This window comes from Neoarius graeffei, chromosome 22, assembly GCF_027579695.1.
Source record: "Neoarius graeffei isolate fNeoGra1 chromosome 22, fNeoGra1.pri, whole genome shotgun sequence".
NCBI lineage: Eukaryota > Metazoa > Chordata > Actinopteri > Siluriformes > Ariidae > Neoarius > Neoarius graeffei.
This window is the reverse complement of record NC_083590.1, coordinates 30,861,447-30,875,560: the sequence shown is the minus strand read 5'-3', so window position 1 is coordinate 30,875,560 and position 14,114 is coordinate 30,861,447. Positions and strand designations below refer to the sequence as shown.

General features: G+C 40.8%; 1 protein-coding gene across 1 annotated transcript in view; it reads left to right on the top strand.

The window, feature by feature from the left end:
• adgrb2 (adhesion G protein-coupled receptor B2) overlaps positions 1-14,114 on the top strand; it is an 836,040-nt gene that overhangs the window by 645,767 nt on the left and 176,159 nt on the right. The window contains exon 22 of the mRNA XM_060904734.1: positions 5,703-5,788. Coding sequence (XP_060760717.1) covers positions 5,703-5,788 — 86 coding nt within the window. The remainder of the gene's footprint in view (positions 1-5,702; positions 5,789-14,114) is intronic.

Here is a 14,114-nt window from a genome sequence, read left to right as displayed (position 1 = left end):
CTCAAGTCAAATCAAAGTCCCTCTCACACCAGAATCTGGTCTTCCCAGGCAGTCTCCTGTCCCAGTACTAACCAACTCTTTAAGGCGTATGGGTGTGGCACCGATCTCCTCGGTCTCTTGCCTATACAGCTAGGGTTACAGTGAGGGGCTAGTCCTCTGGTAATCGCAAGAGTTTGACTTCCGCACTCGCATCTGTATTGCAGCGTGCCTTGCCAGATGGTAGTAGGTACCATTTTTATGATGGTCTTTGGTATGACCCGACCGCAAGTAGAACTCGCGATCTCCCGGTCAAAAGGTGGACACACTAACCACTAGGCCAACTCGCTGTCACTCCTAGCTCAGCACTGGGGATAATTCCAAGCATGTTTAAACTTTAATTAAGTTTGTAAGAGAAAAAGGCAGTTTTCATTCACAAATCCCAACTTGTTTGGAAACAAGGGTAAAGGCCTTGGCAAGGCATTCCAAGAGTAGTTGAGGGTTAGGGACCTGGAGGGTTTGGGATTTGAACTCTCAACTTTCTGACTGTTAGCCCACAGGTTTCACCACTGAGCCACCACTGCCCTAAAGGTGATGATACACGGGGCAACTTTTGGGGCAATATTGCCGGGCAGTTTTGTCGGCAATGGACAACCAGGTGAGAGAGAGGGCAACTATTTTGGGCAACAGACAATTGGCAACAACCAATCAGATAGGAGCAACTCATGAGCTTCCCATCACTTTTAACTTGACACAAGAGAGCTAACATTATCCCTACATTGCTAGCGATAACATTCAGCTAACTACGTTAGCAAAAACCACCGATAATTAGCTAAATCCCATTCAATCTCTCTAGAGCGGTGGTTAGCTAACAGCAGTTTACACTTAGCTGAAAACAAGCAATGTCTTAATTACAACCTGAGCATAAAAATAGATGTCTGTTGGTTTTTGAAGCATTTGATGAGGCAAATTCACTACTCTGGGTTTACACGTAACAACTTGCCAGCATAAAAAGATATAAGTTGTCTGTCTATTTCTTTGCTCCACTGCTGTTGAGATGCCGCCATTTGGTTGAAAATTTCAGAAGCTCTCAGGTGGTCATGTGATTCACTACTAGCACTCTTAGATTGGATGATCAAAATCGTACAGATCGAAATTATGTTGCCAGATCTCACTAGGAAAGTGTCGAAGTACAATGGCCCAGGAACATTGCCCAAAAAGTTGCCCCGTGTACCGTCACCTTAAGTGATTGAATTTGCTTAGCCTGGCCTTGTCCAGTTGTTGCTCACCTAAACCCTTATATTTTTGCACTTTTTTTTGTCTTTAACTTTGTCACTGCCCTTTGGATTGGTCTCTTTTTGCAAAAAACCTTGCTTTTGCATCCAAACCCCAATCCATTCATAACAAATATAATTCTTTTTCCAAAGCGGTTCTTGGATATAGAGTTTTCCCAACTTTCCAACACTGGGGAAATAGAAACAAACAAACAAAAAATTCTGGTTATTTATGACCCACGCAAGTACAATGCTGAGAAATCCCTTTCCTCTGAACAAGTAATCTTACCTCTGAAAGGGTGTATTATACAAATTTACAGCTTGAGTGACCAATTTGTTTTTTTATTTCAAGGTATCCATTTTATCCTGTTCAGGTTCATAATGGACCTGGTCACAGCCAATCCCGGGAACACCTGGCACCAGGCACTTGTGTGTTTGTACATTTATTCAAACCAAGGGACAATTAAAAATTATTCCATGAAATTGAGTCGTACATGAGCTGATAGCCAACGAGGCACGTAGCACCAAGTTGGTTATAAGTCATGTACGATGAGATTGAGTGGAATAACTGTTTTATTCTATCCACATTCACTGGATTTTGAGAAACAGATCATTTTTAGTTTTGTTTTTTGCAAATTCGATAAATAAAAACTTTATACAAAACGTCCGACAAAATAATTTAGGCTTCACGTGTAAACAACCCGTGAAATGACGGTAGCAATTTGTGAAAAATGCAATAATAAGAACTCTTGAAAAATAAAAGTGATACGTTCTTACCATCAAATACTTTCATTCCATATTTTGTTGCTTTTTTTTTGTATTTTTTGGGGTTTTGTTTCCGAGTTGAGTTTTTATTTCGTCCTCCGTTGGTTTAGCAACATGCTCCGCCATTTTGTTTTTCTCTACTCACTGTATATGAGCTGATATTCTAGTAGTAGAGTCGCCAATCAGTGTGCTTGAATGTGGATAGAATAATGATGAATAGCTCATCCACCCAGCATATTTTTGGGAGGTGAAATGAAACCAGAGAACCTGGAGAACACCCATTTGGAAAGCAAAAACAAAACTCTACACAGACAGTAACCTGAGCTCACGATCATCCCGGGGACCCGAGAGCTGTGAGGTGGCAAAGCGACCCAGTGTGCCACCGTCAGATCCATGTGTGAAAGTGATCTGCAAAAATGTGTCGATTGAGATGAAAATACGACCCCGATTCCCAAAAAGTTGGGACAAAGTACAAATTGTAAATAAAAATGGAATGCAATGATGTGGAAGTTTCAAAATTCCATATTTTATTCAGAATAGAACATAGATGACATATCAAATGTTTAAACTGAGAAAATGTATCATTTAAAGAGAAAAATTAGGTGATTTTAAATTTCATGACAACAACACATCTCAAAAAAGTTGGGACAAGGCCATGTTTACCACTGTGAGACATCCCCTTTTCTCTTTACAACAGTCTGTAAACGTCTGGGGACTGAGGAGACAAGTTGCTCAAGTTTAGGGATAGGAATGTTAACCCATTCTTGTCTAATGTAGGATTCTAGTTGCTCAACTGTCTTAGGTCTTTTTTGTCGTATCTTCCGTTTTATGATGCGCCAAATGTTTTCTATAGGTGAAAGATATGGACTGCAGGCTGGCCAGTTCAGTACCCGGACCCTTCTTCTACGCAGCCATGATGCTGTAATTGATGCAGTATGTGGTTTGGCATTGTCATGTTGGAAAATGCAAGGTCTTCCCTGAAAGAGACGTCGTCTGGATGGGAGCATATGTTGCTCTAGAACCTGGATATACCTTTCAGCATTGATGGTGTCTTTCCAGATGTGTAAGCTGCCCATGCCACACGCACTAATGCAACCCCATACCATCAGAGATGCAGGCTTCTGAACTGAGCACTGATAACAACTTGGGTCATCCTTCTCCTCTTTAGTCCGAATGACACGGCATCCCTGATTTCCATAAAGAACTTCAAATTTTGATTCGTCTGACCACAGAACAGTTTTCCACTTTGCCACAGTCCATTTTAAATGAGCCTTGGCCCAGAGAAGACGTCTGCACTTCTGGATCATGTTTAGATACGGCTTCTTCTTTGAACTATAGAGTTTTAGCTGGCAACGGCGGATGGCACAGTGAAATGTGTTCACAGATAATGTTCTCTGGAAATATTCCTGAGTCCATTTTGTGATTTCCAATACAGAAGCATGCCTGTATGTGATGCAGTGCCGTCTAAGGGCCCGAAGATCACGGGCACCCAGTATGGTTTTCCAGCCTTGACCCTTACACACAGAGATTCTTCCAGATTCTCTGGATCTTTTGATGATATTATGCACTGTAGATGATGATATGTTCAAACTCTTTGCAATTTTACACTGTCGAACTCCTTTCTGATATTGCTCCACTATTTGTCGGCGCAGAATTGGGGGGATTGGTGATCCTCTTCCCATCTTTACTTCTGAGAGCCGCTGCCACTCCAAGATGCTCTTTTTATACCCAGTCATGTTAATGACCTATTGCCAGTTGACCTAATGAGTTGCAATGTGGTCCTCCAGCTGTTCCTTTTTTGTATCTTTAACTTTTCCAGCCTCTTATTGCCCCTGTCCCAGCTTTTTTGAGATGTGTTGCTGTCATGAAATTTCAAATGAGCCAATATTTGGCATGAAATTTCAAAATGTCTCATTTTCGACATTTGATATGTTGTCTATGTTCTATTCTGAATACAATATCAGGTTTTTGAGATTTGTAAATTATTGCATTCCGTTTTCATTTACAATTTGCACTTTGTCCCAACTTTTTTGGAATCAGGGTTGTAACTTGACTCAACATTTCTGTTCCTTTCTCAGTCCACAGAAACATGTTGAAATTCTTGCCTGTGGTTATCAATCATACACCATTTGACCAAAAGTTTGTGGACACCGAAACATGTAATCGGATAGTGTTGTAATAACCTTCAGTGCAGTTGCATCAGGGGCGATTTCTCAGAGACAACAAGGGAAGCCGAGCTTCCCTAAAATTCTCTCCCCAATCTGCGGCATCTACGACGTTGAATTCTCATTAAAACAATAACTTGCATAACATAATATATGCCCAAGATTGTATTTATGTTCATAACTATCCTGTAACTTATTTGAGTGATGTCTGACGAACTTGCAGTTCGCTACAAGAATCACCTTTGCTGCCAGGCTATAACCTTTCTTATTTCAATGGGCTCTATGGACTGGCAGCAGTGTTGCCAGATTGGGCCGTTTTAAGTGCATTTTGGCGGGTTTTGAATATATTTTGGGATGGAAAACGTCAGCAGTATCTGGCAACACTGACTGGCAGCCGGGTATCCGTTGCAGTCTACGAGACGGCTCTGAACAGCCAATTTCGGCTAGTTGTTATTGGTTAAAATCAACAAAATCGTCACTTCCAGGGAAGCCGGGCTTCTCTGGGACTAAACGAGACAGTGGGAGGGACAAGAAGCCAGGCTGATAAAGGATTATTGGAGGTAGTGTTTGAAAGACATGAGGAGGGCGGTACTTCGGCGAGGAACACGGAAGTATGATCAGTCAGTCCCTAGCGGATGTCGAGAAAGTGCAGTCGTGTGCCAAAGTGCTGTCCGAATTTCTTTTCATATAAACGGTTCTTCTCATTGATGTCTCTGTACATTACTCTGTAAATAAATGTAAATATTACTCGTTGTGCTCCGTTAACTTTCATCCATTCTATCAGTTTGATCATTCGTGAATTCACTCGTTTATTTCATTTGTAGTTCAATCTGGTTGTAGGCTAGCTTGAGCCTTATTGGGATCTGCAGTGCTAGCTGCTAACAGAAATTGGTGAAGTCTCTGGAAAGCACAACCAGCTGGTATGACAGGGTCACAGACCATTTTCTGGAAAAGGAGCGGAGGGCAGAATCTGTGTATAAATAGTGTTCATGTTCATAAATCTGAGGTGTGTATATTGTTCAGTAATGTTAAGAGAATGGTGGGCTCTGTGTTATAGGTTATACCTGGGTATAATATTCAAAGTTCTGTGTGTTGCATAGCCTACCTGGTTATGAATTTCCAGACTGTGTTGCAGAAGATGTTCAAGGATGTGTTGCACAGCTGGGTGTTGTGTTAAAGACTCTGTGTTGCATATCAGGGTATGATGTTCAAGGCTCTTCGTTGAATAGCCAGTGATTTTTGGATGTTTGATATTTTTGATTAAGGATATGAGGCACTAGCCTGGCAAGCCAGACTATAACATGAAATGTACAAGCAAAAATACTTTCTGCCACTAGGTAGGGTTGTCTAGTTCACTGTGCTAATGGGGCACACCTTTCTATGCTTTGATATCCGGCCTACAGGTTTTATGATGAATGCGTAAAATGGGCTTCCCCTGTTTTAAAAACCAGCAGCCGCCACTGAGTTGCATTTTATAAAGATTATACACTTGATCCTCATATGATGCTTGTCTTTTCCACAGGTGAACATGCTAATTGGGATCGTCGTCTTCAACAAGCTCATGTCGAGAGATGGCATCTCAGACAAATCTAAAAAGCAAAGAGCAGGGTGAGTGAAAACACGAGACATGTTCTTGGTGTTGAAAGTCTATTCATCACTGAGCGCTCGTTCGTTTCTTAATGGGTTAGAGGTAGCCAGTCATTTGTGTAAGGCAAGGCAAGGCAAGTTTATTTATATAGCACATTTCATACACAGTGGCAGTTCAATGTGCTTTACAGAAGTAAAAGCAAAACAGTAAACAATAGAAAATAAAATTCCATAAAATAAATGGGGAAGAAGAGAGAAAAGAAAATAATAAGAATTAAACAATAGTAGAAATAAAATAATAAAAAAAAATGAAGTAAAAGTTCAGTAAAATAAAAAAAACAGCAGAATAAAATAGAATAAAAGTTAAGTAAAGTTTAAAACATGCAGAGACTGTAAAAGTTAAAGTTTAAAACATTGAAAGATGACAATATTAATCAGTTCGCAGAAAGCATCTGAAAACAGCTTGGTCTTTAGTCTAGATTTGAAGCTGCCAACAGCAGGAGCATTTTTAATGTCCTCTGGGAGTTGGTTCCATAGCTGTACTGCATAGTAGCTAAAAGCTGCTTCACCACACTTTGTTTTAACAACAGGTTTTACCAGTAAATTTTGCTGCTGCGATCTGGTAGATCTGATTGGGTTAGGCCGCTGCAACATATCAGAGAGGTAATTGGGCCCTGTACCATTTAGAGATTTGTACACCAGCAGCAATGCTTTCAAGTCAATTCTGTAGCTTACTGGAAGCCAGTGAAGGGACCCTTGAATTGGAGTAATGTGCTCTGTTCTTTTTGTTCGTGTGAGAACCCTCGCCGCTGCATTTTGAACCAGCTGAAGTCGTTTGATGGTCTTTTTTGGCAGGCCTGTGAAAAGGCCATTGCAGTAATCAACCCTACTAGAGATGAAGGCATGTATACGTTTTTCCAGATCATTTTTTGACATAAGTCCTCTTAGTTTGGAAATGTTTTTTAGGTGATAAAATGCCGATTTAGTGATTGCTTTCATGTGACTGTCAAAGTTTAGCTCGCTGTCAATGAAAACACCAAGATTTTTAACCATTTCTTTTGTTTTAATCCCCTTTGTGTCAAGAATAGTGGTAATCCTGAGTCTTTCATCTTTTTTTCCCAAATAGAATTACTTCTGTTTTATCTGTGTTCAGCTGAAGAAAATTCTGTGTAAGAGATATACCAATGTGTAAAAATGTGTGTGATAAACCAATGGCTATACACACTACTTCAGACATACACACTCAGGAGGGTCATAAAAGGTTTTAATAGAAGGTGAGTTATAACAGCTTCATACTGTAAGTGGAGCTGTATTGATCTGCAGCCTTGTTTACCGCTGATGCTTTTCTCATTAACTCCCCCCCCCCCCCCCCCCCCCCCCACACACACACACACAAAGCAACAGGTTTCTAAACCTGGACAACATTTTTCATAGCCGTACGAGACCTACATGCAGGTATAAAAGCTCTTTTATTACATAAGTACAAGAGCATAAACAATCAGACTGAACATTTTTTTCTGTTTCTTTTGAGTAGCATGGAAACCTTCCGTTATCAAAAGGAAGTATACTTCAAGCTCATTTTATTAAATACACTTGAGTAAGGTTAAAGTATATTTCCTTAAGTATACTTTTGTGTACTAAGTATACTGATATCAATGTACTTGTAGTATACTTGTAAGTAAACTAATCTAATACTTCTTGGGACTAAATTGGCCACTTTTAGTTTATAAAAAGTATACTTTAAGTCTAAGTAAACTTTGAGTATAAAACTAGTATTTTTTATTTTGTACTGCGAGTATACCACAAGTAAACTTATATACGAATAGTTTACTCGTTCTATATTTGTCATCCACTCTTTAGTTTACTTCATAGGATACGGGAAATATACTGTGAGTTTACTTGTTTTATACTTCTGGTCCACTTTTTAGTTTACTAAAGTATACTTTGTAGTATACTGGAAATATACTATTAGTTTACTCGTTACACACTTCTAGTCCACTTTTTAGTTTATAAAAGTATACTTTATGACTAAAACTATTGGAAATATACTATTAGTTACTGGTTATATACATCTAGTGCATGTTTTAGTTTTAAAGTTTACTGCAATTACCCTTCTAGGTATACTATTAGTTTTCTAGCCCGAACCCTTACCTCATGCACGCTACAACTTACTTGTTTTGGACCTTAAGTTACAATGAAGTTATAAAGGTAATAATTCACAAAATAACAACAGATACTCAGGATTAAGAACTTATTCATTTGCGTTAAAAATCAAAATTTAAAGCAACATTGTATTAAATGCCAAAGTATAAAAACATGGCAGTGACGACTGAAATTGACATTTAACGAAATGTATTTAAGTATTAGCTTAATATACTTAGACTTTTTTATATACTTTTCAGTATAAGCCAAGTATACTTATGTATAACGTTATGAAGTATATCTCTGATAAATAAATGAAGAGTAAACCGAAAGCATACTCTCTTATTTTTAGTTTAAAACCCTTTGGTGACTGACCCCTTGAAAATGGTTCCTCCAGGAACGATGACGTTTCAGTTGTCAAGACAACGGAAAAACTAAAATACAAAACAGAAAGATATGTCACAATGCTCTTGTGCACAAAACAAAATGCTCTTGTATTTTAGTTTTTCCGTTGTCTTGACAACTGAAACGTCATCGTTCCTGGAGGAACCATTTTCAAGGGGTCAGTCACCAAAGGGTTAAAAGAAGTATACTAGAAGTACACTTGAATAAACTTCTTTATTATAAGGGTTGAGCCACTGTATCTCAGTATATAAACACAAATGGAGCACCCTATAGCTTATAGCCCTGCAAAATCCAAGTATATTTAGCATAGCTGAAATGTGGTTGTGAATAAAAACAGCTGAAGTGGCGGCACTCATAAGGCCAACGGACAACTCGCCCACTTTCGCTGTGCAGTAACACAATGAAATTGCTCTGTAGATTTCTGTATATGAGTGTGCAGGAAACAGTTGGCTTTACTTATTGAATGAGGAGCTATTCAGACATGGAAGCTAATCTAATAACGGGATTTTTCTAATCCCTGTTCCAGACAGCAATCCATGCAGCTACTTCCTCCCAAATTGATTTCTTTTAATTAATTTATTTCCTTTTTCTGCTTTTTTTATGTGCAAGTGGGCTTGGTTCATGTTTAAAGCTCCAGTGGTTAACGGACTTATCTCAGCCAGACAGGTTTTTTTAGGATGCACCTATACATATCTCTGTATCTCATAAGCCCTTTTTACACAGATATTTCATATTATGCTGTCCACATTCACTGGATATCAGCAATCGCACGCTCTGATTGGCTACTCTACTACTAGGATATCAGCTCATGTACCATGAGTAGAGAAAATCAAAATGGCGGCGCATGTTGCTGAACCAACCGAGGACGAAATAAAAACTTGACTCGAAAGCAAAACCCCCAAAAATACAAAAAAGCAACAACATAAGGAGTGAAAGTATTTGGAAGTAAAGAACGTATATTTTTATTTTTCAAGAATTATTATTATTATTATTATTATTATTATAGCATTTTTCACAAATTGCTGCTGTCATTTCGCCGGTTTGTTTACATTCTTTATCTTTAAGCATTAAAATTTGTTGATTTTTTTTTTTAGACTGGCTCAAAAGCTCAAAGAAATTTGAAAATTACATCACTGAAATGTTAGCCTAGTAAACTAGACCCACCCGCCTAGCGGCCAAAAATATTTTTGCCTAGCGAGTCGGTCTAGCCTTGCACCATATAAACAAAAACACCCCGGGCATCAAATCGTGCCTGCCAATCACAACGCAAGGTTTTTGTTTGGATTCTTTGGGCGGGCTTTTGCAGGAGTGATGACAAAGCTGCGCGACGCTGGAGAAAGCACAACAGGAAAGATGGCTACGGCTAGTGAACAGCGCGCGTTTGACTCCGCTTTGGAATCAGTTTTAGAAGAATTAGACTTGGAGTTTTCGTTGAAACATGAGCAGGAAGAGGCTCTCCGCTCATTACTTTCCAAGAAGGACGTTTTCGCTGTTTTGCCGACCGGCTATGGCAAAAGTCTGATCTACCAGCTGGCTCCGCTCGTAGCCAAAAGGATGGGGCTAGTTTGTGCAGTACGAAGAATTAATAAACAGCTTTGAAACATTACTTTTTGATTGTTTCTTATTTTCCCGTTATTTTAAATTTAAGGGAAATTATTTCACCAAACACCACTAAATAAAAACTCTCAAAAACAGTTTAAGCAAACCCTTGAAAAACACTTGGGAAAATAAAAGAGTGTATGTGGTACAGACTCCAAACTTGTGGTCATTATCTCCAAACTTCTTAATATCTAGAACCTGTTTATTAATTAATACGCATTTTGAATTTTTTTTAATTTCAAGGTCTCCCCCACTGCTTTCTGTCGCTCTGACTACGTCACAGTCACTGTTGCGCTGATTGGTCAGAGCGTTGGCCTATACGCACAGAGACAGTTTGAAAGACAACGGGTTGTTCCTCCCACACCCTTCGGAAATGTCTACGACCAAGACCAGACGAAATATTCACATTTAGTCTGGCTTGCCAGGCTAAGGTTTTTAAGAAGTCCGTTAAAGTGGAAATGATGACCTGGCGACTTGTCCAGGGTGTACCCCTTTTCGCCCGTAGTCAGCTGGGATAGGCTCCAGCTTGCCTGTGACCCTGTAGAACAGGATAAAGCGGCTACAGATAATGAGATGAGATGAGATTTTGTATAAAGTTTTTATTTATTTAATTTGCAGAAAATAAAAATGTTCTGTTTCTCAAAAGCCAGTGAATGTGGATAGAATAAAACAGTTATTCCACTCAATCTCATCATACATGGCTTATAGCCGACGAGGTGCGTCAGTTCATGTATGACCCGATTTCATGGAATAACTGTTAATTATTGGCATAAAGAAGGCACCCCAGTGTTCCAGCTTTAGTTATTTACAGTGAATCAAATAAAGCTGGCATGATGCCGTGTCAGTGTGTTTTGACATTGCAAGCCAGTGTTCTGCAACCAGAGGCGTGACGTGTCACAACACAGTGTCTGCTGAGTGACTGAGTCACTTCCATTAAACAATTCACATTTAAAGAAAGGAACAGCCTCAGTAAATATAGCATGTTTGCGTCCTTTAGCATACAAACCAAGCTAGCGCACGGTGGTGTAGTGGTTAGCACTGTCACCTCACAGCAAGAAGGTTCTGGGTTCAAACCCAATGGCCGACGAGGGCCTTTCTGTGTGGAGTTTGCATGTTCTCACTGTGTCTGTCTGGGTTTCCTCCCACAGTCCAAAGATATGCAGGTTAGGTTACAGTGGTATGCAAAAGTGGGGCGGCATGGTGGTGTAGTGGTTAGCGCTGTCACCTCACAGCAAGAAGGTCCTGGGTTTGAGCCCCGTGGCCGGCGAGGGCCTTTCTGTGCGGAGTTTGCATGTTCTCCCCGTGTCCGCATGGGTTTCCTCTGGGTGCTCCGGTTTCCCCCACAGTCCAAAGACATGCAGGTTAGGCTAACTGGCGACTCTAAATTGACCGTAGGTGTGAATGTGAGTGTGAATGGTTGTCTGTGTCTATGTGTCAGCCCTGTGATGACCTGGCGACTTGTCCAGGGTGTACCCCGCCTTTCGCCCGTAGTCAGCTGGGATAGGCTCCAGCTTGCCTGCGACCCTGTAGAAGGATAAAGCGGCTAGAGATAATGCGATGAGATGAGATTTTCATCTTTTCCTTTTTCAAAATGACAAAAAAGGAAAAGGGCCCAAAGCAAAAGTTTGGGCACCCTGCATGGTTAGTACCTCGTAACACCCCCTTTGGCAGTAAACTGCCATTTCTTAATAACATTACAATCTGAGGAAACAGCTACCTGAAAACACTTTGCTACGTTCTTGTAGCCTTCTCCTGTTTTGTGAGCATCAATTAATTTATTATTCAGAATACGAGGGAGTTGCTTAGAGGAGCCCATGGCTGTTGGTTTTAGGGACAAGTTTGAGGAGTCAGAGAATTTATACAGCTTTGAAATCTGCATCATCTGACCTTCCCTAATGAAGAATGTGAACAAGCCACAGCTCAATAAGCTAATTAAGGTCTGGAACCTTGGTAAAAGTTACCTGAGAACTCAAATGTATTGGGGTGCCCAAACTTCCGCATGGTGTTCCTTTTCTTTTTTCACTCTCCAATTGTACAGAACAAAAATAAAACACAATTCTTGCAGAAAACGCTGAAAAGAAATATGTCGTCTTTACCTTTATGCCTTTTGGTGATCAGTTCATCTTCTGCTCACTTAACTATTCATAGTAACAGACGTTTTCAGCAAGGGTGCCCAAACTTTTGCATGCCACTGTAATTGGTGGCTCTAAATTGACCGTGAATGGTTGTTTGTGTCTCTGTGTGTGTGTGTATCAGCCCTGCGACTTGTCCAGGTCCAGTACCCTACCTCTTGTCCATGGTCAGCTGGGATAGGCTCCAGCTGACCATGGAGCCTATCCCAGCTGACCGGGGTCCCAGCTCCAGTCATGGGGACCCCGCATGGGATAAGTGGTTACAGACAAAACAACAACAAACAACCAAGCCGGCTTTTTGGGGAAAAAAGTGTCACAGGAAACTGTGCTCGAAAATGAGAGAGAGAGACTCACGCAAGCACCATGTTTGTGTGATCAGAAATATTTTGTAGGAGAAAGTGAAGAGAAGTAGGAAGCAATTTGAGGCAGAAAAGCGTGTGGACCTTCGACACCACAGACATTTGAATTTACACTAAGCTCAGAAAGTAGAATGTCAAGCTCAAAAACGTCACACCCCTGTCCCACTGTTCTGGCTGTCCCTTTTACACAGACATCGATTCCGTCTCTGTTACTACCACTCGCTCCAGCTCAGAGGCAGAACAACACCAACCCCCATTCCACATTCGGACATTTTCTACAGAATGCAAGGCGGAATAAAGGCTTGAACAGGTTGTGCAGAAGGGGTCATACAGTCATTACTCAGGATTACTCACACTCTTCATGAGAAATGAGCAAAAATGTTTTATCCTAATCAGTGATGCAGAGGATCTGGAGTCTATACCCCCAGATGGGGTTTCAGTCCACCACAGGTGGGAAAAATTGATTGTATGAAATAGACCTTACAAACAGTTGGCAGTATTCAGAGTTTGTGACTTACTATGGGAATCGAAGCATATTCAGAGATGGTTTAAGCGTGTGTTTCAATACATTTTCTGCACATTTTGTTCATACCTCTCAGGTTGCCAGAATTTTCTTAAGTATAGTCCCCTTGCGCATGACGTCACGCATCACATGATAATTTCTCCTGGGGGACAACCAGACACCGTCTTTCCTGTACGCACAGCTTAATCTGTCTTACATACGGTTCATTTTTGCACTGTTTTTGGTCGTTCCAATTGTTCAAATAGAGAAAAAGATCAAAGGTATTGCCGTCTCCCTGGAACTTTGTTTTGAACTTCTGATTGTGGCTTAGGAACTTAGCATTTCTTTAGAAAGGAAATATCTCTGATCCGGGAGTAGGAGACTTTTTTCACAGCAGTAGGAAGAACCCAGTACACCTTTTTATCTGTAACTGTCAGTGAATCCATTTATTTTACTCCAACTTCAAGCCCACAACAATGATGCTACGTGAGAACAGCTCTCTCCAAGGCCTGCCATACAATCACAGTGTGCAGCCACGATCTTGCTATTTTTTTCACTGACAATCTGATCTCATCTCATTATCTCTAGCTGCTTTATCCTTCTACAGGGTCGCAGGCAAGCTGGAGCCTATCCCAGCTGACTACGGGCGAAAGGCGGGGTACACCCTGGACAAGTCGCCAGGTCATCACAGGGCTGACACATAGACACAGACAACTATTCATACTCACATTCACACCTACGCTCAATTTAGAGTCACCAGTTAACCTAACCTGCATGTCTTTGGACTGTGGGGGAAACCGGAGCACCCGGAGGAAACCCACGCGGACACGGGGAGAACATGCAAACTCCACACAGAAAGGCCCTCGCCGGCCCCGGGGCTCAAACCCAGGACCTTCTTGCTGTGAGGCGACAGCGCTAACCACTACACCACCGTGCCGCCCTCACTGACAATCCGTGGAGTTAAAAGTTTTTCAGTCATTCTTCGTGAGTGGTTAACCTGCAATAGAATATAGATTGTATTCAGTCACATGACTTTTGCTTGTGAGTTTACTTCTGGTGAGTAAAGTGGTGGTCAGGCAAACCAATTTGGCTGCCGTTATGTAAAGAGCGAGTGAAACAGTTTCTGACTATTCTCGCAGTTTAGAGGCCAATGCATGGTCAAGATACCTTCAGAAAGTTGCTCTTTGCGATGGGATTAGATCCTTACA